The sequence below is a fragment of the Centrocercus urophasianus genome, unplaced genomic scaffold (genome assembly GCF_019232065.1).
Source record: "Centrocercus urophasianus isolate 14NV4802_14NV808 unplaced genomic scaffold, USGS_Curo_1.0 seq_15, whole genome shotgun sequence".
In the NCBI taxonomy this organism is placed as follows: domain Eukaryota; kingdom Metazoa; phylum Chordata; class Aves; order Galliformes; family Phasianidae; genus Centrocercus; species Centrocercus urophasianus.
The window spans coordinates 20,730,917-20,758,523 of NW_024884697.1; the positions used below are offsets into that span (position 1 = coordinate 20,730,917).

Here is a 27,607-nt window from a genome sequence, read left to right on the forward strand (position 1 = left end):
CAAACTGGTTACTGAGAAAACACAAGGAAATTGTCCAGAGCTGTCTCAAGACTAAACAGACGTAAATAAAGTATACAAGAGGGAAAGGGAGTGAAGGATCAGTACCAACACAGACTATACAGCGGCTGGTGTGATGACAAATATTTTTTCTCTCCCCAAAGTTCACCTTTCTTTTTTTTTTTTTGCATTGCTGCTAACAATAATATCTCAGATCACATTAGAACCTCTTTCCTCACCCCATGCACAGATGTATGTTTAAGGTCCTTTTAATCAACTTTCAACATCCTTATTTGTTTCTGGATCCTGGCAACAGGGAAAGTTTTGTACACTCCTAAGTACTCTTCTAGAACAACTTTTTTTTTACCAGCTGTTCACTCAAATGTAATTTTCCCTTGAGCAATTTTTCTGTGCTTGTTTGTGGATTTCTCTTAGTTTCTCTAAAAAGTGTAATAAAATGAAATGAAATGCATTTATTTGATGTTTTATTGCTAATCTAGTTATACCATAAGAGAAGAAAATTTTACATGAGATATTTTAGCCAAATTTCAGTTCCGTGTGTGCCTGACCAATTTTCTAGGAACTTGTAAACCTCCACAGTTTTTCAAATATATGGCACTTCAGAATGTATTAAAATATATTCCAAAGCAGTTCTCAGATTACTGCATGAATTCTCACCAATGAATTATGGGTGAATTTTTTCTGGAACTGTTGACTTAAATACATATCTAAAGTCTAAATGTTCAACTCTTTCACTAGCACCATGCTCACAGTGCATTCCTTTTTCCATATCAAAAATAATTTCATAAGAGAATTGACTGTCATTTACTTTTGCAGATACTCAAGCAAAAAATATGTTGAATATTCCAAACTGTCTGCAGTTTGCCTTCCCTTCTTTTTCCTAAATCCCTCTCCACTGTTTTCTTCTTCTGACATTTTTCCTTGATATCTACGATTGAAATATATTGTAATCTACCCAAATTTATTCTCCCATCTTTATGTTGTTCCTTTACAGTTGTTCTCAGACACAAATCATTTTTTTTTCCCAAATCTCAAACAATTCATTTGAAATTCCTGGATATTTTAAGCTTTTGTGATGCTGGTACCATAGTTTACCTCTGTGCTCACTGTCTTTGAACTCTTTACATTAGGATAGTTTACAACTATGTACTTAGAATAGATCTTTTCAAGAACTACTAATTCACCAGAACTTCTTTATCCCGTACATTATCTTCTCAAGATGTCTCGGTCTCAGTTCTTTGAGTTGTGCCAAGCGTATCTTCCCAATTTTTTCTTTCTGTGAGTTAGCAAAGGCTATCATTTCATGATTGCTTTCACCTCCAAATTATTTTCCACCTTTGGGTTTTCAATTTCTTACCACCAGGCTTGAAATACTGCTTTCTTAGCAAAAACAAAGTCCTATCTTCAGAAACTAAAACTTTGTCCCAACACTAGTAATCTCAGCACTTGTGCTGTCTGTATCCTGATACAATGGATCCATATAATCAAAAGTTATATGGATAGCAAAAATCTACCTTACTAACTGGCCTTTTAGTGTTTCAGAATGTAGCTCAAGGACTCCTTCATGCCTTCTCTTTCAGTCTTCTACTTCACTTTAGATCCTGAGCATGAAACAGTGTGTTTTTCCCCTTTTGATCTTCACCCACAGACAGTGTGTGCAATCCTCTTTCCTATCTTTTCTTCTATATTTGATGCTATTCTGTTGTATAACAAACACTGTGCTATGTTTCTTTTATTGAAAGCAGGAAAATCAAGCAATAGATTGTATTCATTTTTTATTGTCTTGAAAATTCTACCATTCTCAGAATTCTTCAAAGTTTTGTGTGATATACACGGAATGCTTTATCCTATTTTCCCCCAAATAAAAGAAGATGAGAAAACAATCACATGCTTCTTGACAGGCGAGAGAAGCTATTGTTCTCATGTATTTCAAATTCTGAAAAGATAGAATCAATAGAAAGATTAAGGCTGAAATGTGCTTCTGGGGCTCATACAGTCCAAGCATTTTTTCAAAGCAAAACCAAGTTCAAAGTGAGGTCAGGATGCTTAGGACCTTGTTTCAAGTTCTTAAAACATCCAAACATGGAGATGAATATTCTTAATTCTGTCCAGCAAAATTATCTTATATAAATTTCCACATCATGACACAATTGCTCCTGCACACATGTTCTATATACATTAGGGGTTTGATTTCCCAAAGAAGCCAGCATTGACTCTGAGAACACCTGAAATATTTGGCTATATAGTTGCCTATGTCCGGTTCCAACTACATAGTCTTGTTATGAGGAAGGGCACAGGGAGAAAGTCATGAGGAGAGAGGCAAATAGCCTTGGTTTATGATGAACACTTATCTTATCAACCTACTGTTAATAAAGTCACTAAGACCATCAAGAGCAAGATTTAATTTTAACTTGTTTTACTGGTCCACTTTAGCAATGGCTAAAGGTGATAGTTTGGAAAAATATTAATCAGAGTTAGTTATTTAAAGTCAGACCTATCTTTTCAGCAGTTTCTTCAGGAAAGTTCAGCACCAGCCATCAGCCATGAAGATTCTTAAATACCTCCTGGTCTACCGAAGGTTTCTGCTCATTGTCCTCACCCCACTGCTTTTACTTCCTCTCCCACTTATCATCAAAACCAAAGTAAGTGACCTGCTGTGAGAGGTAATTATTTTGCACTGCTATGTAAACCTGAGATTCTCAGATCTTTTCAGAATTATTTCATTGTGTTTGCGTTGTGGACTTCTTGTTTTGTTTTGTTTTGTTTGTTTGTTTCTTTGGTCAGCTCAGAGTGTTTTCATGGAAATACACAGAAGGCAACAGGTTTATTCTAAGACTCCATACTGGTTGTATGAAGTTCTGAATTTTTTTTCTTGTTTAGGAAATGCTTTTCTTATTTAACATCACCTAGACTCCCTTGACAGTCCTGTCCTCACCCTTACGTTTTGGCCACTTTTAAACAGCTCTGTACGTTTGACAGTGGAGTTGAATTGACAGATGCAATTACCTTTTCATTTGATTATGTATTTTGTTAAGTTCATCATCAAGTTTTATGATAGCAAATGACTGGAATGAATGACCTGAGAGATTTTCTCTGATTTTCATATTAGATGCTATCCTCACATCATAGATACTGATGACAAAATCTCATTGATTACAGTGGAGCCAAAATTTGACTTATTATTGACTGCAAATACTCCAAGAGGTTTAAATGTGGTGTTCTGTATGCAACTTTAATTGTCAGAGAAGACTCCAGAGTTACCTACATGGTTAAATAGGCTTGAAGGAAAAGAAGGAAAAAGCAGCTGTCTTTCTGCTCTTTCGTAAGAGGTGGAATTTAAGTAATTTTACCGTTGCTGAAGACATTCTTTAAAACTAATTACATACAGTTTCATACCTTAGCAAGATTACCAATAGCAAGAATGTACCCTGAATCCAACTCCCTTAAGTCACACCCGTTACACGTCTAGGTCACCTTTCAGCTGACATAGCCAGACTTAGTGCAGTTGTGATTTTTTTCCTGTGTGAACTTGCTCTTATCAGTGCTTTTTGTATTCTAGGAAGCAGAATGTGCATACACACTGTTTGTAGTTGCCATCTTTTGGCTCACAGAAGCTTTGCCTCTGGCTGTTTCAGCTTTGCTCCCTGCCTTTATGTTCCCATTGTTTGGTATAATGGGATCCAAGGAGGTAACCTTTTTTTTTTTTCCCCTGTAATACTAAATATTTCAATGTCAAAATGTCTGGAGAAAGAATCTGAAGGGTTCATCCATGGATTTGATAAGTGCCAGTCTCAATATGCCTACCTCAAGCTCACATACTTTGTCCTCAGGACTTGTTCATCTTTGGTTTTAATATTTTTTTCTAGATTGTTATTCAGTACTTAGATGCCAGTCAGTAAGAAAATGCTAGATAGAAGTAAAAAATATCTTTAATGCTACAGAAGTGATAGGATACAATAAAGACTCCAAGTTCAAAATGCTGAGTATCCATCTTCATGTCAAAGAGATGACACCACAGATGATCTTATTGTAAATTTCTACGTTTAAAACTGTTCTTTTATCTGTTGGATTGGCAGCACTTCATTGGCTGGATTGCATGTTAGATGTGGCTGACAATCTTAGGATGTTTAGCACAAGTCTTGCTTTTCATTAGGCTTGAACACTATGCAACTTAACACACCATTATTTAGATTAAATGAAATTAAGAGATTTAATGAAATCTAACCATCTAAGTTTAACCACTAATCCTTTTTCCCACATGCATTTCAATGTCAGTCTGTATTGAAATGGTAATAACAAATACTAAGAAGGTGATGATGGTGATGATGACTAGAAGTTCATCATTTAATTTACAAAGAATTTTTTTTTAAAATTTTATTTCAGGTGGCATCTGCTTATTTTAAAGACTTTCATCTATTGCTGATGGGAGTAATTTGTTTGGCAACATCAATAGAGAAATGGAATTTCCACAAAAGAGTGGCTTTAAAAATGGTGATGTTGGTGGGTGTGAACCCTGCATGGTACGTGCTAAGCAGTGTCCTGGAGGACAATCCTTGTTGAAAGCTATGAATTCCAGAAATAATTGCATATTGTTCATTCTACAGTAGTAATCCAGCCTCTCCTTTCTACTGAAACAATGTAGATATTTGAAATGATATGATTAATTTGTAGGTGACATTTTTATTATTTCACTGAAATACTAATTGCAACATGAAAGTTCCCTATAGTGATTTTGTTTGTTATAAGCATCTTTCTGAACAAAAATCTGATGAGTCTGTGAATAATGTAAGGGTTCTGTGTCTTAATGATGGTTTGTGCATACCTGATGCCTACAACCAAATATCTGTGCTCTGATTATTATTCATCTATATTTAAGAACTGTTTGCAAAATTCTGGAAGCTTCCCAAATACACAAAAATCATTCAAGAAATGAAAAAAAAATAATCATGGAAGTCAAGGTGGCAAATGAAAAATACACCCAATGCAATGTCTCTATGGTTTTTTGTTCTTGCTTTTGTTTTGTTTTGTTTTTGTCTACTTGTGAAGGCAATATCAAAGGAACAGAACTTCCTCTGCTGGGTGAGGTGATGAGGGAAATGAAATTACACACTCTACTGACTTGCTGTCAGCATATATGTATGTTAAAAACTTTTCTTGCTTTACAAGCACCCAGGAAAGTGTTGGGCACCCTGACTCATCTGGCAGCACATCAGTGAGGCTTTGGAGAAGATCTGTAGAGCAAAGATGGCTTTCCAGAGCAAACAATGCTTATGATCCTTGTCAGGAAACAGAAAGTAATGGGAAGTGAAAAGTTAGAAAAGTAGAAAGCTCGGTCTAAGACATGAAGTGCCTCTTGGGTGATGTAATAACTCTTCTTAGATATACTGGAGTATTTCTATTCCATTGTGACTTAGTCTCTCCTAATTTTAACTATCACATGTATTTTGATTTTTCCCACGTTTTTGACAGCTACTAGCTTTGTATTTTGTTTCGTTGTTTTTTCTCCCAATAATTTTTACATTCTTATTCAATTGTATGACAATAGTTCTGTTCTTGAGCTATTCCGGATTAATTACTTTACACTCTTTTTGATCAATTCTAAATTCCCATCTTTCGGTTCAAATCTTGAAAAGGGGAACACAAGTAGATGGTGTGCTGAGCACTGCTAATGATCTTGATGTGGACCTGAAATCTGCATCCAGCTGCTGAGGAAACCTGCAGCAGTTCCATTTTGTAGCTCTGAGAAAGCAGCATCCTTCCTATCTCAGTTTTCCTAATTATGATAAAGATCATGATGAGGCAATTGCTAAAGGAGAGGATCTTCCTGTCTCTTGGCATCTGTTGCTTGTTAGCAGTGTGCCCGTGCAAAGTGCTGCATGCTGTTCTTTTTGCACTGCCACAAGAAAGAGCCCCCACCCAGCCTGTGCTCACTGGTGCATCCAGCCCAGGATGGAGATGTCATTGCAGGAGGCTTCTATAGCAGAGGATATGGAGGATGCTTGGAGGTATTGGGTGTAGGGCAGCAGGAGTCCCTGAAGGCTTCTCATCATGTGAGCTATACTATCTGGTCAGCAGATTAACAGGTAATACTCTTCTGCAACCCTATGGGGATTAGCACTAGAACACTGGTTGTGCATTGTACAGCAGAGTTGAGCATCAGTGAAGTTATTATCTAAGGTTTTGTGCAGAATATCTTTTATAAACTCTCAGGAAGACTAATCTGGAAAAAATGTGGGTTAACAGGTTAAGATATATTTTGTTATTTTTAAATCTTTTTCAGTGTGCACCACACTGTTATACAAAATGGTTGCTTGACCATCAATCCATCAGATATTGGAAATTTATGATATTTTGAAAATGTCTTCAAAACCAGATGTCAGTTAATGCTTTGGTTGCTTTTGTTTTAAAATGTTTTTCAAGTTGTTCTAAAATCATATTCATACCCACTATACTTATCCTGACCTAACTAATGTGAGGACCTAACTGAAAGCTGAATAAAGTTAGCAGGATTCACATTATCACTGACAGTCTGTTAATTAGGTCCACCAGCTGCAGATCTGAAGCTAGTTTCATCATTAAGCAACTAAAAGTGCACAGAGAAAAGACAGGGTGTAAAGGTATTGAACTTTTTGTACCCCTAATGAGGAACAAACAAGTTTAATAGCTGAAATGGAGAGATATGAGAGGCATTTTGAAAACTGTTTTTATGTAATGATGCATTGCTTACATTATTTTTGTATGAAATCCTGTACAGACAGCCTGTGGGAAGGTTTTTGATCTAGCAAGGAGCTTTGCAAATTGCACAGACTTCTCAGCAACTGCTGTGACACCACAGTCCCTCACTACTGGTTGCTGTCTTACTGTGGTGATTCGTGGCAGGATTCTAATGACACTGCCAACACTTTGGGATGAAAAGTCAGGAGAAGTACTCTCATTTACAACTCCAAGAGATGCATTACAAATGACAGCATGGTCTGTATTTTAAACTTAACCAAACTTCACCAGATATGACATGGAATATTTGTTTTCATTTTTGTTTTTTGTATAAAGCTAGAGCCACTCTAGTAAAATGCAGTTCTTATTTTGAAGTGTATTTAGCACAAGCTGAGCCAAGACAACTGAGACTTAAAATGACCTTTGCTTCCTTCTTTAATATGACATTTATTGAAGCACAAATGATCCCTATAGCTGTCTTGGGACTAAGTGCCACCTACTAAATTGCTAATACTTCTCCCTACAACAACTGTACTGGTATCCAGAGGGCTGACCCTAAGGGATAAGCCCAGAGTTTTAAGCCAGCCTGTACAATACAGCACTAATAGCACTAATTTAGCCATTTTAACTTTCATTTGAGCTTGTGATACGCATGATGATCTTTCTTCAGAGATGATTTGTAGAGTATCATTCTGTGAATAAACATCATTGCTTCCATTTCCTTTTTTAAATGTGTTTGACTCGTATTACTAAATATGTTTCAGAGAAAAAAATGTATTTGATCAAAATCATTCTAATTCATCAGTTTCCACAGAGGTCAATTACAAGATGCTTAATGCTTCCTAAACTCAAGCTTTCTGTTGAAAAAGATTTCTGTTTACACTAAACAGAGCGGCGATAGGAGATGTTGCTGTAACGGTAACAGACTCTTCTCTCCTCTTCCAGGCTTACTCTGGGCTTCATGGTTAGCTGTGGTTTCTTGTCAATGTGGCTCAGCAACACTTCGGCTGCTGCCATGGTGATGCCAATTGTGGAGGCTGTAGCTCAGCAGATCACCCGAGCTGAAGCAGAAGCTGACATGCTGGAGATGTCCTGCTCCAATGGCTCCACTAACCTGGCACTGGAGCTAGACGGTAGACATGCAGGGCAGGTTTTGTTTGCCCACTCTCACTCTGCAGCATGCTAGAACACCTTTTAGCATGAGGTTGAATGGCTAGGGAAGGAATAGCATCATTATGTGTTTGGTTGAGAGACATCTCTTTGATTGCTGTGTAGGAGCCCTCTCCCGTTCACCAAGCTGAATTCAGACGGACCGAGTGCAGAATACAGCAGGAGAGGAGGAGACAAGAGCGTGGTTTTCCCAGACTAGTAAAACTAAGTCTGGTAAAAACTATGACTACAGAATATGAATACACGGAGGTTCAATGTTTGCAAGAGAAAATGGCTCTTTCAACTTGAGGATAATGTCAGATATAAATAAATCTAAACTAAACAGATGAATTAAAATTTAGGAGAAGATTTCTCATCATTAGAAGATTGAGATTTTAGGGTAACAGGAGTCATGTAGAAACTTGAAATTTATTCATGTGATGATAAAAAGTTGCATGGAGTGAGACAAGCTGATGGAGATGTTCCAGTTTTGTATCCTTAAGCACTTATTTCTTTTTCCTGTCAATGTCTTACAGAAAATATAGGACAAAGTGAAAACAGTGACTGGAAAGAGAAAAGAAAACAAGTGAATGGGTAGGTTATTCATTTCCTAAATTCTCTTTTAAGAATTCTTCTAAGTACATCGATCAGACTGAAAGTAATGTCTCCTACTTATTTCCGTGGAAAGTACAACAGATACAAAAAAGCACAGCAACACTGTTTGATAGAGCAAATTCTCAGCTACTAAACGTTGTTTTTCAATGTAGTCACCATTATTTGAATTTTCACCACTGATGAACAAGAGCCTGTATGCCAACATCCACTTCTGATGTTGTGAGCTGACATAATAAAATAGGTAGCATTACTTTCAAAGCATCATAGAATATCTGTTTATTACAATTAATACCTTTGCTTTTCCAGATATGACAACGATATGGGGAGCACTGTGTGCACAATTGAAAAGGAAAACGAAAAAGAAAAGGAACAGGTACTTAAGTTGTCTTTATTTTTATGCTGCTAATGTGTACAAGTTGGTTTTAACCCAAATCTCATTCCACCTAACATAGCACTGCTATCGATTAAGTTAATTTTATGTGAGCAGTATATATGTGTGTAGATACACATATACATTGCTTATTTATTTATTTATTTCATTAGTGATTTTGTGCTCCAGATGTATTTTGCCTGATTAAACCAATCAGTAAACAGACTCTATATATCACTTGCTATATATAAAAGAAGTATAAAGTACATATAAAAGAAGTTCCTGCATAAAAGAGTGAGGCAGATCAGGCAAAAGACTTCAGTATTTGACTCTCCTTTCTATTTCTTTGCATGAATAACTGTAGTAGAGTACTGTAGTAATAGCAAACCAAACCACATAGCTTATGGCTATATTACCAGGAAATAGACTGTTCTGGGACATCTTTGAGTCCTATTTTTGTGCTTGATTATTATTATTATATTCTTACTAAGCAGAACCTACCACCTGCTGAAACAGGGAGAAAAAGCAGAGAGGACAAACACAGTGGAATTTTCAAAGTGATGTGCTTATGTATTGCTTATTCTGCTACCATTGGAGGGTTGACAACAATCACAGGAACATCGACTAATTTGATTTTTGCTGAGCACTTCAATACGTAAGAGACTGTATTAAATTATTTGTATTCTTCTTAATCCAGAATTTTAACTATTCTTTCCTGAGCTCTCACATGGCTCCCCTACAATTCATTAGAAATTTTACCCTTTGATTTCATAGTACTTTATCCTATTACTTTCTTTTCATTACTTTTCTTACAGAGATAGTTGTATTTAACTTACACTGGGAAAGCCTGTAAGTGATCACCCAATACAGGCACAAAAAAGATAGCCATTCTTTGGTTGAGTGGTGCTCTGCTCTTTGAATAGCTGCATGCAAAAAAGATGAAGGCATTAGCTTAACATGAGTATGACAGACAATATCTAAGAATTATTATTCATTTATATTTATTCATTTATATTATTCATTTCTAAGTAGAGCAGGAGCTAAGTTCAGGTCCACTTAGCAAAACGTATTAGGAGACTTTCAGAAGGCCATGCTCAGTGCATTGCTGAAATGAGGAATTTAGGTCTGTCAATCTAAGAAAAAGCAAATGATTTCAAGTCAATCTGAAACTTGAGATTCAGTTGGATACCTTGGTTTTAGATGCATTTGTTTTTAAAACATTGAAATTACAATTGCCAGATGTTTTGAAAAAACAATAGATCTCATTTAACAGCTTTTTAAAAATTATTATTATTCCACTACTTACTGTCAGAAGCATTACAACTCTAACATAGGGAAAAAAAAAAAAAGGAGGAAACAACAATATTGTTATTAACCTCTGCCCAATTTCTGTATTAAGGACAGCAAAACATTGAAAGACAAGTCACTGACAGGTTTTCTTCTTCCAATATGTGAATTGATTAAATTTGGCTTCAGCAAACTTCTAAAGAGAACTGAAGTATGGTCTGTAAATCTGTCTGTGCTATGAGAAGGTCTGGTGAAGACAGCAAGAAGAGAAACAATATGGAAATTGTCTGTTTAAGGGTGAGGGGGGCAAAGAAACAGGGCGGACTGTGGCATTATAAGTCTTCAGACTTAAACTTTTAAACATACAATCATTTCTGGTTCAAGCTGGCTTCATACTCACCAGCCCAGCAGAATCCAGAATAGATTACTAGGGTTAAGAACTGCTCTTGCTCATTTGCCCAGAGCCATAGGGAACTTGACACAAACTGGCTCACAGCTGTTATTTTTCCAGTTTGTCTTAACTGTTAACAACCTCTCCAAGAAAAAATAAGCAGATTGTTGTTCCCTGCCTGGGTCTTCATCCTCTTCTAGGAATGTAGGGTGACATGGAGCACTGTGTGTAATCCAGTGTCACACCCCCCCAGGTTTTTGTTTAATCTTTACACAACCAGTGAGCCTTATCCTTAACTTAAGCTGTATCTACCATCTCACTGTGCAAATATTTTTTCTATTTAACTGTCTTGCACCGCTCTCCTACGAGGTCTCAATTGTATTTATGTCCTGAATGAAGTGGGAATTGACCCATTAATGTGACTTGGACACATTTGCAGTCCATTTTTACCCATCATAGACAATAATTCATAAGATCATAAGGAGCATCATAAGAAAGACAATTCAGCAAGAGAGCTGTACACACCAAGGATGCTCTCACATTTTCTAGTCAGTGACAAAACACCAGGAAATTCTATATTCTCCCTATATACCTGATTTTAGTATGAAGTAGGCTATAATCAGTGTTCACTGTTCTCCCTCCTCCCTCATTTTTCATTAATCACATGAAAAGATGAAGAGGAAGCTAGTATATCTGTGTAAAGCAGGAGCCCATTCTGAGAATTCTCAGCCTGATGTTACTTAGGACATGCTATTAAGCTATGGAGACATTTCTGCAGAAGCACACAGTGGCAGTGTTGATGCAGTGCTAAACATCTCTGCCAGTGAGACCAAATCCATAAGGCAGGCATGTCCAAACCGCAGACCATGGGCCGCATGCAGCCTGGCAAGGCTCACACTGCAGCCTACCCTCTGCTGCTGCTTCATCATGGCAGCAGCTCAGCACCAACCAAACATCGGCTTGCTGTCAGCTCCATCTGGGCCAAAACCAGGGCACAGAGTGCCGTGCGGTGGTAACTCAACTGGTGGCAAACAAGTTTATGGATTTTGATACACTGAGTATACGCAGTCCTGTGAACAGTGAAAAATATGCAGCCATCCTTTAGGTTTTGATAAAGGAATTGGAGAATAGGTTTCAAGCTTGAAAAAAATAATCAATGTTTTGGTTTATTTGTGACTCCATTTTCAGTCGACATAAATACATTACTTGCAATTTTCAAATGAAATGTATAGAGTTGCAGTCCAAAATCTGGCTGTATCACTTTACCAGATTTTCACGATCTCTCTCTTACCAGAGAGGAGTGCCCCTTGCTTCACAGTCACCCCTCATTCATGTCATGGCTTTCGGCTGGATGTACTTTTTCAATGAGTTTTTTCCAGAATGAAGTATAGGAAGAGTAAAATTTCATCTAAAATCTTTGATGAACAATTTGAGAGCTCAGTGAGAATGGCAATCACTGCCATCAAACCAGCCCAGTGCAGTAGTTTCACAAAAACAAGGTTACATATCTCACTGGTTTTATGGTTTTGTTGCTCTCTTTTTTATATGTTTTAACAACAAACATTAAAAATTAAAATATGATTTCTTTCTTACGTACATTTAATATAGTGTATATTTTATGAAGGCTTCTCCAAAAGTAATGCCTCCTGCTGTATGATGTCAGCCCAGGATATCTGAGGTGGATGTTGGCACAGCAGTGGAGGTTGAACCTTCCCACCGATACCCCATTACATGTTGTTGCCGTGTGAGAGATGGCAGCAGAGGGGCAGTCTGACAAAATGGTGTCTAACGTGGAAGTGCGTATGAAACAAAGGTGTGTCACTAAATTCCTCCATGAGGAAAAAATGGTGCCCACTGATATTCATTGATGCTTGCTGAATGTTGATGGAAACTAAATAGTGGATGTGAACACAGTGAGGCGGTGGGTGGTGCATTTCAGTAGTGGTGACAGCAACAGTGGGTTGCCTTCTCTGGTTCAGAATTTTGTGAGTGCAGCATGCAGACTCTTGTTCATCACTAGTGAAAATGCACAACTGATGGTGATGACTATGCTGAAAAAGAGCATTCTGTGGCTGAGAAATTGCTCTATTAGATAGTGTTATTGTTCTCTTTGTATCTGTTGTAGTCTCCATGGAAATAAATAGGAAGCAGTACATTCAGAGCAGCTTTTGTAGATGCAGCCCTAGATAATTCCTCTTCACAGTGTGGCCCATACAAGCCAAAAGGTTGGACACTCATGCCATAAGGGCTCCCTTTCAAGAAAGAATTGTTACTGATGCTCATGGGGTCACTCTATTCATTCTTTAATTGCATGCATAGAGACACACAATATTGACTGTGATACTGAGAAAATGTCCATTAAACAGCTAAGCATTAATCTGCTCATCACTTCCATGAGACACCCAGAAGCTTCCATTTGCCGAGAGAATGGGATAGGTTGGACCTCATTGTTTTCTGAACAGATCTTTTGTCCCTTTTTCTGACTCCATATTTTAATGCTGTTTATTATTTTATCCTTTTTCCTAGAGGTGTTTTTCCTGTGAAGTCGTTCAGGTTGCTGCAGTCTGTCAGATAGCTCATAGCTGCAGTTTTATCTATCTTATATTGCTGTACAGACTTCCTCACAGTTCTTTTACACGACCAAGCAGTTTTTCCTGAGCTACAAGTGAAGGTGTGGAGCTGGGCCATATCTGAGTGGTGCCAGGGATCCTAGAAGCAGAGGCAGAGGAAGACTGAGAGAATGTTTCAGAGGGAAATAGTCACCAGAAAATATAGCATCAAGGAGAAAACTACATTCTCCTGTGCATGAAGAAGAGCAAATGCTACAATGAAATGAGTCCAGTGTGTCTTCTCCATCCTTGCCTCAAGCAAGACCTGTAATTTAACTGTAACAGATAATCCAGCCAGTGCTATGTAATATATACTTTCTTAACCAATCTACCCCAGGAATGTTTGCTATCAAAATGAAGATTAAATAACTTAATCAAAATTACTATAAATGCTTAAACATATTCAGTTATTGTGAAATCTGACTACTGTAAATTAACATTTTATAAAGAAATTAACTTGTTAGGATGAAATTTTCAAGAGCTTGTTGTTCTGTAAGTTAATATCACACATAATTGAGGACATTAGATCATGAAATTTAGCAAGTGATTAAATGCCAGGACACTGCAGTGCTGACGTCAATATTTTCCTATCTTGGAATCTGTACATTCAGGAATAGATGTGGCTAATTATGTAATAAAAGCTAAATCGCCATGTAATCAATGAATTGTATGTGATAGCCTAATGACTTTTCAAGTTTCACTGTCTCAGCGCTATGCACAGTTGGAATTTAGAACATCCATCTCAAGAAGTGCATAGGACTTTCACTTCTGTCTCAACTACCACTTTATTAATTGCAAAGTACATGAACATCATAAAAATACAGATAAGTCTTAAGAAATTGTGCAACACATGAGGTAACGTTTGTAATAAGTCTGTATCACCTCAGTGACTGCTGTGGCCATCACAATTCCTTTTCTTCTGGCAAGGCGTGAAATACAAAAGATGGGATAATAGTTGGAAATAATCATTGCAGCCTCCTTCTGGACACTGTTTTTCCCTTTCATCCAATTTTTGCACCAAGGAAGAAGGTTAGAATTTTCTTACTTTTAGCAGAAAACTCTCAGCAGAGCTGGAGGGGCTCAAAGATGGAGAAAATTCTGTTCAAAGAGTAAATTGGCCAACTAAATCACAGTTCATTTAACTGCCCTTTTTGACTATCTGGCATCTATCTCTTTAAAGAGTAAATGTATTTATTTCAGAAAACTTTCTTTTTAAATACACATGCAGGAAGATCTCTGGTTGTTAGATAAACATCTGTAAACAGTAGATGATGACAGCCTCATAGAGACAGTGCAAATGGAGAAACAATCCACTGACAAATCAACATTCTCCACCTCTCCTGGAAAGTAGTAGAAATAAATTTGTTCTAATGAGATTTTAATCCCCTTTGGAACCTTTAATAATAAATACCTCAATGTTGTCTCTACTGCTCTCTTCTAAGTTCATCAAAGCCTGTTAATTCAAATATATTTGCTTGTGCTAAAAGTCTCCTTTCAGAGACCAAATTTTCTTCAAGTTCTGTTTCTTTGCAGTCTCAAAGGCCCTTAATACTGTGAGTGGCTCTTCCTTGCCTCCTCAACTCAGGTGAGACACATCTAGATCAGAGGAAGATGCACAGACCTTTTGCTGATCAGATGCTTAAATAACTGTGGCACAGCTGCAGGACCAGGTCCTGTAGTAGTTATGATGATCAGGAAAAGAATGGGAGGGTGAAGGAAGACGACACCAGAGGCCACCTCATGCTAAAGGCAGCTGCCAACCAAAAGCACTCTCTTGCAGTAGGACTTTCTGGTACTTCTCACAGGTCTTTATTTCTTGCCAAATTGAACTAAATGTGGTTTGGGTTTTTCTTTTTCACTTTAATCCAGACGTTATCCAGGTTGCCAGTGCATCAATTTTGGATCTTGGTTTGTCTTTTCTATCCCCATCGCAGTTGTTATTCTGCTGCTGTGCTGGGTCTGGCTCCAGTGGCTTTTCCTTGGATTTGAGTAAGTAGATGTTGTAATCAATAAAGCTGAAAGTGTATGATATAAAATATCATGTACCAGGATCAAATATTGTATCTAAACTTAACTGGCTTATAGAAAGACAACTCAGCAACGGTGATTTTGCATTTCTGATTAATATAGCTGAGTCTCTGGCAGAAACAAGAATTCTCTAAATTAAAGATCCTTGACTACTCAGCCCACTATGAAAAGTCCATATTGCAAATCATATCTTTTCCCCTCAAGCATACACACATCATCATTAAGTAGTGCATGCATGCAAGCTTAAAGAATATGAAAATTACATGAATTTTAGCCGAAGACCTGAAAATGGGAAAGACATCCAGAACATTGCTCTTCACTGGCATCAGGGATTGACTTGAATACTTGAGTAATACCGGCTTTATAAGCTAAATGACTACAGTTCTGAATGTAAATTAAGGAAGTTTCCAAAATAGTGGTGGAATGCTTTTTCCTCCCATGGAATCTTGTGCTTTTAAGGTTTGGTGGAGGACTATTCCTTTCTGGCTGATTCTTCAAAGCCTTGTTCTCCATGATTTCATTCACACCCTGCAGAGTTAATGATAGGGACCTTATCTTCCACAGCTTCATGGCTACAAGAGATGACTGTATGGTTCAAGAGATGAAGACTGAGATTGCCTGCTCTTAAGCAGATGTAATATCATCTCAAGCTTACCACTCCATATCTGAACATTTATGTGTTCGTTTTGCTTGACAGATTTGATAGTGTTCTTGTTAACACTGTGAGAATGAAAACCTAGCTTGTAGCAACTATTCTGCTGATCAGTATGCAGGCTACTCACACATTACTAACTTTTTCATCAAAAAACAGAGTAAAGCAAAATCATGGATGAATTTCATTACATAGATACGTTGTGCATTTGGTTGATTCAATTAGTTCCCATGATTAAAGCTTCATCCTTCCTGTGTGCTATATCTGAAATGTCCTAGACACGTTACAGGAATAAACAAATGAGCTAGTCAATAGCAGGACACATTTAATTGCTGCCTATTTCAATTTCCCAGTGGACTTTGTCTATTAATTCCAGCATATTCAGTTTAGTATGTGATAATTAAATGGGAGAAACTGCATTGTAAAGTGAAAAACTTATTTTGTAAAGTGCTAGCTGAAAAGAGTGGACATTTTTTCTTCTGTATACACTGTTAATTCTTCCTTCAATATTGTTGATTAACATTCCAGTTTTAAAAATATGTTCAAGTGTGGCAAGAAAAGAACAGCCAGAGAAGAGGCTTCAGCAAAGGTGATTCAGGATGAATACAAGAAGCTTGGACCAATGAGGTTTGTCACACTTCGAATTAGCAAACAAGAACAAGTAAATCCAAATGTGAACTCAAGAAAATATATAACCCATTGTTTTTCTGCTATAGCTACCCAGAAATTGTTACATTTGTCCTATTCATCTTAATGACCTTGCTGTGGTTTACCAGAGATCCAGGCTTCTTTCCAGGCTGGTCTTCACTTTTCCCAAAGTAAGTAATCTTTTTAACACACTGACACAAGCAGCACTGTGTTTTAAATGCATACCTTATTTTCTTGACAATATATTAAAAATAATGCTTTTAATATTTTGGAAAGATTCCAATTTTTAAAAAACCTTAGTAGTATATATAAAATAGGTACAACTCCAGTGATTTCTTAGATGTATGCGTGCAACATCTGAAATGTCCCAAACACATTGCAAGATTAAACAAAATGTCTACTAAAAGTAATTATACCTACCTTTTAGACTTGATCTGGTGATGGAGAAGGCATAATGACTGATGTTACTGTTTCCTATTTCCTCATCAAATCTACAGTTACAAGAACATTACCTTTGGTTAGGATTTTTTGATCTACTGCTGTTACTGGCAGTCCAACTTCTGTGAGTACAGGCAAACATCCTCTATTTTGATAGCTCTCTAGCTATTAATATAAATTTCTGTTTGTTCATACATAACTTGTGAAAAGTCACAGTTAAATAATTGCCAAAAAAGCAGGAGCTATTTAGGAGCTATTACGTTTCTCTTTTTCCCTCTGCTGCAGCTTGTTTATGCTGTCCCTTTCTCAGGATCACTTAGACATTTTTTTTCCTCTAAGAAATTGCTTGGTCTTACATAAATCTGTAATGCTGTGATGACTGTAATAGTTCCTGATCTCTTGCTGTAATTACTGCAATTTTGGTTTTGTCCTTTTTTTACAAAGGTCTGAATTTTGCTCTAGAGTAGTGGAAAGTAGTTGGAGGCCTGGGAGGAGCAGGACTTTGTGCTGTTCAGGGCCTTACAGAGTCAGCATTTATTACTGAGTCAAAGGCCAGAATCAGACTTGGATGGTAATCTTCCATTTTGTGTTTCTTTGTCTCTACCACGAATGACATGTGCACATGTGTCCATCATTCCTTCTCTCTTCAAGTATTCTCCTATCATTCAGGATCTCTCTCTTATTACAAGGAATAATTATAGCCCTTTGAATATTTAAAATGAAGTGAAAAAATATCTTAGTGTAAAAATAGCATTAAGAAGTGCATAAAAACTAAGATTGTTTTAAAATGATTTACTTTTTAGTTACACCCAGATTTGCAAAGGAACAGGTTTTCCGTCATATCAGCGCCACGACAATAGAACTGATGATCAGTGTCCCAAATGAATCACAGTGTTCTTAAAGGATTTTTAGTGTTGACCTAATCAAGCAATCTGTCAGCTAGGCAGTCAGACCGGCTTTGCCTCCCTTTCTGCTTCACATTAACATTCAGTGCTCGTTGAGCACCATTTAGTGAAATACTCCTGATACTGAAAAACCGACCTTGTAAACAACCTCTCAGGTTTGGGCCTTATTACTCAAATGGATTATTCCAGTCCAGAGATCTACACTTTCCCTATTTTAAGTTGTCTGTTTACTTCTGTTCGCTGAAAGGGAAAAAGCTGAACATATGTATAATAAGTGTGGTTACTGCATGGGCATGTTACTTTGTGGGTGCCTCTAATGTTTTCCTTGAGAGAGAATGCAAGTACGTGCCAAGTCACATAAGGATGAATCATCTTATGATTTCTGTGAAGTAATCTGAGGAGAAACAAGATCTGTGTTAATCTCTAACAAAACATTTAAGAGGGAAAAAAAAAAGAATTATTTCTTACTATTCAGGCTTTTCCTATTTCTAGATAGGTTTAAATTACCAATCTTTTGCATTACTAGGCATCATATCTGGAATTTATGATTTTACTTTTCTGATCAACTGACAACTTCCCTGTTAGGATACAGAGAGCCAACAAAAGTATAGTTAGAGTGAGCCATCATGTTTCAACAAAGCAAAAAAGAGGCAAAAGACCTATATCAATGGATTAGGTCCTTGCAGAGTCAGCACTCATCTCTGTAATGCCCAAGGGGCTTCTACAGTGCAATAGCTGTGGCTTACATATCTCATGCATTTGTTCACTAATGCCTCAACACAAAAAACTTCTGGATTTTAGTATAGTGACAAGCATGTGCACAACTTCCTTAATTACATGCTAAAGAAAGCAATTGTAACAAAGTATTTTCTTCCTTTATGTTTATTACAGGATTTATTACAGGATTATACACAGGATTTTATTCCAGTCTAGAGCCTGTCTCAGGGAAATTCTGTCACCTGCAGAGATGAGCTTTGGCCTTATTATGAGATTGTTTATTAGACTGGAGGAACAAAGCCGAAATGTCAGAGCTAAAATACCCTCTAGGCCAATGGGACATAGGTAGTATCCACCACACTCCCAGGGTCTTGAACCAAAGAGTACTGTCACCTCACCTAATAGCATGTGTAATAGCATGCTGAAGATCAGAAGCAGCTATATTGTTCTGTGTGTCAAGCCTGGTAGAGATTTATTTTATTAGAAAATGAATTCCCAGAAAGCAACCAGGCTTGATTTCCAGGTGGAAAAATATAGGTTCCTCATATTGTGGAGTTTACTGCTTTCTTTGAGTTTGGTCTTGTGGATAATCATCTCTGTTGCCAAAATAAACAAGACAAATTTACACCTTGTTTTATGTCTCAATATAGCTTCCAGCCATCTGTTCTTGTCTTTCTCTGCTAGATTAAAAACTTCTGATAGGTACTTTAGGGATATACTTACCTGGTTTAATTATGTCACATTACAAGTTTTTTTTACAAACTACGTGGAATGCTCTAAGTTTTGCTTTAAGGAACAAATTCACTCCAATCCTATCACCCATGTTCTCAGCCCCTTCTGTTCATCCTCACAAGTCAGTGAATACCCCTTTGAAATACAGACAGATTTCTTTGAACCCAGCAGAAAGATTGATATTTAATAACGTTATTATCTCCATTTTTAAGGTCTAGCTTTTGAAACATAAGGCTTTTCTGATCCATGATTATGCTATATCAGTACTGAGTAGAGCTCATTTTTAAGAAGCATTGTTGGCCATACTATGTCAATGCTTTTCCAACTGATGTTACATTTATAAGTTAATTTTTCTCATGGAAATTTTGTAAGTCTATCAAAGACATTGCTGTGCCCAGAGCCCCAGTTACCTCCCTGTCTTCCTTTAGGAAGATAGCAGGATGATTTAATCAATGTTTAGAATATTACAGAGGGAAGTGCAGGGTAAAAATACCTGTTTTCTCTCCATCTGTTGACAGCCAAGGGTCACACATTACTTCTGCTACAGCAGTTTCCAACTGTGTCCTGGCATGATTCCAGGCTGTGGGATACTGGCTTCAATTAGATGAATTTCAAGTTGGCCCTTGGCTATCAATTTAAAAACCTCGTCAGAAATAAAAATTGCAACAGTGGGCTGCACCTGATGCACACAAGTTGGACTTCCTTCACTCTTCCTCACGTTAGTGCCTGCGGGTATATACAATTTTCTAGGGTTTATTCTTGTCTTCTCTGCTAAGACAAGGCCGCTATGTACTTTCGCCAATAGTCTTTTTCTCTACAATGATATCAGTTACAGTAACATTGAATTTTCACTAACCAGTCCACTTTTCACTCATAGGGCAATCAGATTTGTGGTTTTACAAGCAGGTAGATGTTGTATATGCAGTTGTTTTACATCTTGGAAAAAAATTGACTTTGAAAAATGTTTACCTCAAAATTCAATTACCACAGAAGAATTGCTGTCTGCTGTCATGTGTATCTCCATAAAAAGTAAGATTGAAGGTTAGGATATTGTGTTTGTGTCCCAAGCAGGCTTTCTCAGAACGGTGTGGCATGAGGAAAAATTAATTTTTGTGAACAAAATTGCACAAGGAGCAGGCAAAGTCCTGCTTGTGAGGAGAAATGATCCCATACATCAATATATGCTGGGGGATGCCCAGCTGGAAGGTGGTTCAGCAGAAAAGGGCCCGGGAGTCCTTGCGAAGGCCAGTAGTATCTTGGGCTGCATTGGGCAAGGTATTGTCAGAGACTGAGGGAGGTGATCCTTGTCCTCTATTGGTGAGGCCAACTCTGGAGCACTGGGTCCAGTTCTGGGCCTCTCAGTACAAGACAGAAGTTGAGCTACTAGACAGAGTCCAGCAAAGGGCACTAATACAGAGAGACTGAATCAGTTTTTCTTTGGTAAAGATCTGAGAAAGCTGTGAAGGCTCCGTGGGATCTTATCAATGCATAATATCTTCTGGGCAGCCTGGTATAGTGGTTGGTGATGCTGATCACTACAGAGGGGTTGAAATTAGATGATCTTTGAAGTCTTTTTCACCCAAGGCCATTCTATGATTCTATGATATGATCTGAAGTGCAAGTGCAAAGAGGATGGGGCCAGGCTTTTTCCAGTGATACTGACCAACAGGGCTAGAGACAGTAGGCACAAAGTGAAACACAGAAGTGTCTGGACATTAGAAAACATTGTAAACAGTGAGAATAAGTGACTAAGGCGTAGGTTGCCCAGAGTTGTTGTGAAGCCTACTACCTTCAAAATGTACCTGGACATGGATCTGGGTACCCAGCTCTGGGTGTCCCTGCTGGAGAAGGGGTTGTAGCAGATGGACCCAGAGGTTCTTTCCCTCAGCTGTTCTGTGATTTTATGAGTAACGGAACTATGCAGAGAGAATAAAGCTGCAGAGGAGAATGTAGCAGCATGATTTGTGTCTATGTCTAAATCTATTTTCTTTCATAAGTCCAACAAAGAATGCAGGATAGGATGCCAGAAGAAGAATTTCCTGCTTTTTAGCCCCCGTGCACCTGGACCTAGGCGAAAGGTATCATAACAGCAGAACCCTCTGCCTTAAGATACTATTACAAAATAATACATTGTTTTTCTTAAAAGCATCCTCAGTGCTAGCAGACAATAGAAAACAGGAGACAAAATATATTGGAGAGCCGCTTCACCTTTCATGGCAGTTACCGTTTGAGACAGTTTTATCTAAAGCCATACTGGCTGTGATCTCATATACTCACAGAATCATAGAATGGCTTGGGTTGGAAGGCATCTCAAAGACCATCCAGTTCCAACCCCCCTTCAGCACCTCTGGGAATGGGGCATCAACAGCTTCTCTGGGCAGCCTTTGCTGGTGCCTCACCACGCTGAATCAGTGTGCGATGCACATTAAGGTTCTGTGAATCTCCCCTAACACTGTTGAAGCAAAAGGAACTATTAGATTATACATTTGTAACCTGTAATAGGGGATGATCTTTTCTACTCAATGAAAAGCCTGAAATCTTCTGGGAAGCTATGCTTATACCTATTACAGCTGCATGTGCAGGAAGGTGTACGATATGAGACTAAGAGGACAAATGCACTGGTTCTGGAAAAGTAATAATTTACAGAAAGTGTATAAAAATATAGAACTTAAAAAGCGTTGGGTTTTCTTCAGCAAAGTTTGTATTTTATTGAATGACTATCTTGACTGAATAAGATGGGATTTGTTACCATCTATCAGTTTGTAACAGAATCAGATGGCGGTGCTAAAACAGCCCTAGATGGCAGCTCTTCACTTTGCCTGATCTTGTGGCTACTCTGTGCAAGTTTGAAGGAAATTGTACCAATGTAAGAACTGGTGCAATGAGTTTTCATCCACAGGAAATTATCACAGTAAATATGGAGTTTGTGTCTAAGACCCCAGAGGTGACAGACAAGGGAGGATGATGATACAGCTCTGCTGTCTTTTCTTAGCTACAGGAACATCATCCTCCGTGGGTAGGCACTGTGCTCCGGGCCTATTGGACTGGATCTACTACAGAAGCATATTAAAATTATTTAATTTACCGCTGAGCTATGAAAATGAGTTTGAACACCAGCTATTTCCAAACACTTCCCTCCTTCAGCTTATTTCTGTATGACAAAGTAAAACACATTTCCTCAGGACACAGATTAATTTAGAGGTCTGACATGATAATTCTGTGGATGTGGTGGGTTGACCTTGACCTGCTTGCAGATACCCACTTGGCTGCTCTCTCAGCCTCTCTCCTCAACAAGAGAGGGGGAGAAAATGCCATGGAAGAGCTCATGAGTGCAGATAATGACAAGGATACCCCTTATCAGTTACCACCAGGGGTATAATAGACTCAAGATGAGAGAAAAATAATTTAATTTACTACTACAAATTAAAACAGATTTGGATAATGAGAAACAATGACAACTTAAAACACTTTCCTCCTTCCCTTTCCCAAGGCTCAAATTTACTCTTTCATCCCTGACATTACCTCCCACTCTGAATGGCACAGGGGAAGGAGAAATGGGGTTGTAGTAAGTCCATAAGAGCTCCTTTTTGCTCATCTTTCCTCACATTTTTTTCCTCTGCTCCACCGTGCTTTCCTTCATGGGTTGCAGGGGAATCTGTGCTGCAGCACCTGCAGCACCTCCTCCTTTTCTGACCTTGATTTTCACAGGGCTGCATCTCACACCTTTTTTTTTTCCTTCACATCTCACTCTCTGAGGTGCTTTGCCCTTCCTTAAATCTACTTTCACAGAGCTGCCACCATTTTGGTTGCTGGGCCCATGTGTCTGGCATGGGGCAACCTCACCCTCTCCTCAGATAGACCCTTGCAGGCCCACTGCCTGCACCTGGGCACGAACACGCAATAACAGACTATTGTTCTGGCTATATCTACTTACATGTCTTTTTCTTGTGTTACTCTTGTTAACTTAGATATAAAGGCTATGCTACGGATTCAACAACTGCCTTGGTGATTGGCCTCCTGTTCTTTGTTATTCCAGCAAAAACATTGACTAAGACTTTGAATGGTGAAAGCAGTTAAGTATATTTTGACATGGATTCTGTTACACAAGGTAACCGTAAATGTAATTAATTGCATTCTGTCAAGGAATGTTCTTAAATACTAATGTTACAGCTTCAATGCAGAATAATGCCTTACTGAGTTGTAAAGCATCCCTGTCCTAGAAGAAGCCTGAAGCAACTCTCAGGCAATGTGAGCAGCAAGAGCTGGTGCTGCACAGCATCCTGCTGCCTACACATCTCCAAGTCCAGTGGAAACCAGTTTTCCATTGACTGCTATGAGCTTTGAATAGGGCTACACAGGGCAGGGCTGGATTTATTTTGAAAGTGTTATGCTTATTTTATATACCCTATGAAATTCAAAATGGAAAATTAGTCAGTTCCTATTTTTATCCCCTTAAGTAGAACTTACTTCCATTAAGGTGTACTTTTGGATTGTTCTCTTTATGCATTCAGTTCTAATACTGACATCAATGAAACCTGGAGAAAGTAAGGTCAGACCCTCAATGAGACTAAATGAAAGAGAGTTTGCTCAGTAATCTGAACAGTACAATGTTATTAAATAAGTTAATCTTATTGATATCCCATAGCTGTCTTCCAGGTAGAAGTGCCAATGCTACTGGTAGAAACTGTTCTAATTGTCATTGTCAAGCTGAGATAGTTTAGAGCAGGTACCAGGAGGTATCTGTTTTTCTTCTTAAAGATTTTCTTCAAGTTACAATAATTAGAGTTTGCCTCAGAATATTTCCCAAGAGAATATTCTTATCTCAGAATATTTCTTCAGAGAAATTATTTCAAGACATTTTTCAAGATGTTTTTAAATGTTGGGTTTTTTTGTTTTGTTTTGTTTTTTTCTAGCTGCTTTTGGTTACACTCCACTGATTACTTGGAAGGAATTTCAGTCATGCATGCCCTGGGAAATTGCTATTCTTGTTGGTGGTGGGTTTGCATTGGCAGACGGCTGTGAGGTAATGCAATTTATAGATGATACTGAGCAATTAGCATGACCCACATCAGAAGGAATTCAGCCATGCCGTGGATTCAAGATTATAGGCTTATTTTAGCAAACTGTTCAGAAGTGATACTGAACAGGATAATTGCGAATATGCAAGATGTTCAGAAAGCAGAGTTAAAAATAAAGAAAAGTGTTCTTTGTCTTCAAACACTATATGCAGTGATGATTACTATTTATTATTTGCTTAAATTAAATCCTGATGTTGGTAGGAGTCGTCCAGAGTTTTCTGAGGTGATTCCTATGTGGAGCACTGCTGCCTTTTCCAGTAAATCAAGCAGATTTCTTCCCAGGCTCTGGTTATGAAGCCCAGCGTGTGCACATCACAAATTTTCTGAGTACATCTCTTCCAATCTTCTCAAAGGTGCAAGTATAAATAAATGGGAAGTAGTTTGCTCGAGTATTTACACAACAACAGTGACTTAAAAAAAAAAAAAATACTTAAAAACATGTGGTAGGAACCTGGGAAAAATTTTAGCTTTTTTTCTCTTTTATACAAATACATCACAATTAATAGATGAGTAAATTCTTGTTATATACATTTTAACTGTAATTTTCTGTTTATTGTTTTATAAAACAAACACTGTCATATTCCTTGTGCAGGTTTCAAAACTTTCTGCCTGGGTAGCAAATAAATTGACCCCTCTTGGATCATTACCCCTGTGGCTGGTTATCCTGATATCATGTCTTATTGTCACTTCAGTGACGGAAGTGGCCAGCAATCCAGCCACCATTACAATATTTTTGCCCATACTGTCTCCTTTGGTGAGTATAATAGAGGATGTTTTTGACCAGAATGTGCTTTGTCATCCATGTAATAATATAGCTGCTCAAAGAATCAGTTCTTAAGAAGTCTCTATAAAATAGTTCACGCTTTTTGTTTGTTTATTTTGTTTTGTGAGGTTTTTTTGTTGCTTTGTTTTGTTGATGTGTTGAAGTATGCATTGAGTAGCTCGTTGAGGATTCTTTACAAGAGATGCTGTAAATTCAGGAAAATGAGAATAAAAGTGTAACACTCAAAAATAGAAGCTGTTATTCCTATTTGAGAATAATAGAAAGACTTAAAAGACTAGCTCTGTCAGTGTTAGTTCAGGATCAGCATCTTTGGCAAAAATGGCTAACAATATTCAAGCTATCATCAAAGAGAGGAGAGGGCTAATAGATGTACTTTAGATGTACTCCTCATTTCTTCTCTTCTTCTCTCTTTTTTTTATCATCATTTTTATCAAAACAGCCAGTTCTTCCACTTCAAATCTTGCCATGGTCATCTTCTAGTCTGTAACGTTGCCTCTTGGCAAGCCTAGACACATATTAATCCTCTTTCACACTCATAGAAGACAATTCAATTATCTCTTCACTGAATCTCTCCAACCCATTATATACCAATTCAATATAATTGTTTCTCTTGTACTATTTTGTTTGTAATGCTCATGCTATACTCAAAAATATTTGCAAGAGTCTTTCGTCTTTGTGATTTAACTGCAATTAGAGAAAAATCATGCATGAATTTAGAGTTGCAGGATCACAGAACTCTAGGGGTTGGAAGGAACCTCTGGAGATCATCTTGCCCAACTCCCCAATGAAAGGAGATTCCCTCCAGTAAGTTATACAGGATGGTGTCCAGGTAAGTTTTGAATATCTCAAGAGAAGAAGACCCCACAACCTCTGTGGGCAGCCTGTGCCAGTGCTCTGTCACCCTCACAGTAAATAAGTTTTTTTCTCATGTTCAGTTGGAACATCCTGTGTTCCAGTTTGTACCCATCACCTCTTGTCCTGTTGCTGGGCACCACTGACAAGAGCCAGGCCTCATTTGCTTGACTCCCACCCTTTATATATTTATAAACACTGATAAGATCCCCTTCTCTTCTCTGGGCTGAACAGCCCTAGGTCTCTCAGCCTTTCCTCATAGGGAGATACTCCAGGCCCCTCATCATCTTTGTGGCTCTAACTCATTAACTGACCTGTGTTAGAAATACCTTTTCTCATCTGAAGCATGTCCAGTTATAGTTTTATAAAGGAATTACCAGAAAAGGGTTATTTTTCACTATTTAATCTGTCAGTTCACAGTTTGCTTGTGCTAATATGAGACGTTTGTATTTATTTCATTTAACAAATATATCCTCTGACAGCACTTCTCTCTCTTTTATTTTACTTTCTGCAGGCTGAAGCCATTCATGTGAACCCACTTTTCATTTTGATACCAGCCACACTATGTACTTCCTTTGCATTTCTTCTTCCTGTAGCAAACCCAGCCAACGCCATTGTATTTTCATATGGTCATTTAACTGTAATGGACATGGTAAGTTTTAAGCAAGACATCTTTAAGGGTTCTGATAATCATTCTGCAACATTATTATCTGATTTTTACTATTTAAAAAACTTTCTTCACAGTCTTGATATCAGTCTTTGCTTTCTTTTCCCTCTCCTTTAGGTGAAAGCTGGTTTGGGTATTAACATCATCGGAGTTGCTGTGGTTATGCTTGCAATTATGACGTGGATAGTGCCTCTATTTGATCTCTATACTTATCCAAGTTGGGCACCAAACATTTCAAATGGCACTGGGCTGTAAAACAAAAACAAAAACAAAAACAAAAAAACAACAAAGAAACAAACAAAAACCCCCAACAATAACAAAAACAACAACAACAGCAACAAAAAAAACTGGGAATTGGCTTTTTTTTTTCTTTTCTTTTCCACTGGCATGTGGTGAGTAAGATAAAATGCTTTTTGTCACCACAACAATAGAGAACCACCATTATTGTAAATGCTGTATTTCACAGACCAGAGGACCGATGATCTGGTCTGAGAGTGTAATCAATCAGGAAGAGTGCTAGACTCATTAAATATCGTGAATTATATCTAGTTGAGCTAGTCTGAATGTTTATAGCTTCATCTTATGAAGGAAACACTGGCAGTTTGCCCCCATGCTGAGGGTAGAGAAATAATGAGATTTAGATTTTATTATTTCATGTATCTATCCTTACTACTATCTTTGGTGACATTTGGGTATTGTCCAAGAGTATACTGGTTTTGTTTTCTAGATTCAAATGCTGTTTGAAAAGGTGTTGATCATAAACAAAAGATAAAAAGATAACTTTGGGGGTTGAACTGGACATATGGTTTACAGAATAGTCACGTGCAAAAAAGTGGAGAAGAGCAGTGTAGCCACTAAAAAAGCACTTTATCTGTCAAGCACCTTGTAATCTGGAAGGAAAATATATACTGAAGCATATCTTTAATATCTACCTCCTTCCAGGAGGTCACTGA

The 27,607-nt window shown here is 37.7% G+C and overlaps 1 protein-coding gene across 2 annotated transcripts; it reads left to right on the forward strand.

Moving 5' to 3' along the window:
- Window positions 1–2,549: 2,549 nt before the first annotated feature.
- Window positions 2,550–26,975, forward strand: SLC13A1 (solute carrier family 13 member 1). Of its 2 annotated transcripts, none has more exons than XM_042816325.1 (15): window positions 2,550–2,660; window positions 3,578–3,706; window positions 4,402–4,538; window positions 7,678–7,865; window positions 8,418–8,475; window positions 8,803–8,869; window positions 9,358–9,521; window positions 15,023–15,142; window positions 16,362–16,460; window positions 16,550–16,651; window positions 23,242–23,345; window positions 24,187–24,296; window positions 24,944–25,105; window positions 26,502–26,639; window positions 26,772–26,975. In XM_042816325.1, the coding sequence occupies exons 1-15, from the start codon at window positions 2,562–2,564 to the stop codon at window positions 26,907–26,909; spliced, it is 1,815 nt and encodes a 604-aa protein (XP_042672259.1). In that variant the 5' UTR covers window positions 2,550–2,561; the 3' UTR covers window positions 26,910–26,975. The 2 variants fall into 2 exon arrangements, with proteins under 2 accessions (XP_042672259.1, XP_042672260.1); XM_042816326.1 differs by having other exon boundaries at window positions 9,361–9,521.
- The last annotated feature ends 632 nt before the right edge of the window (window positions 26,976–27,607 follow it).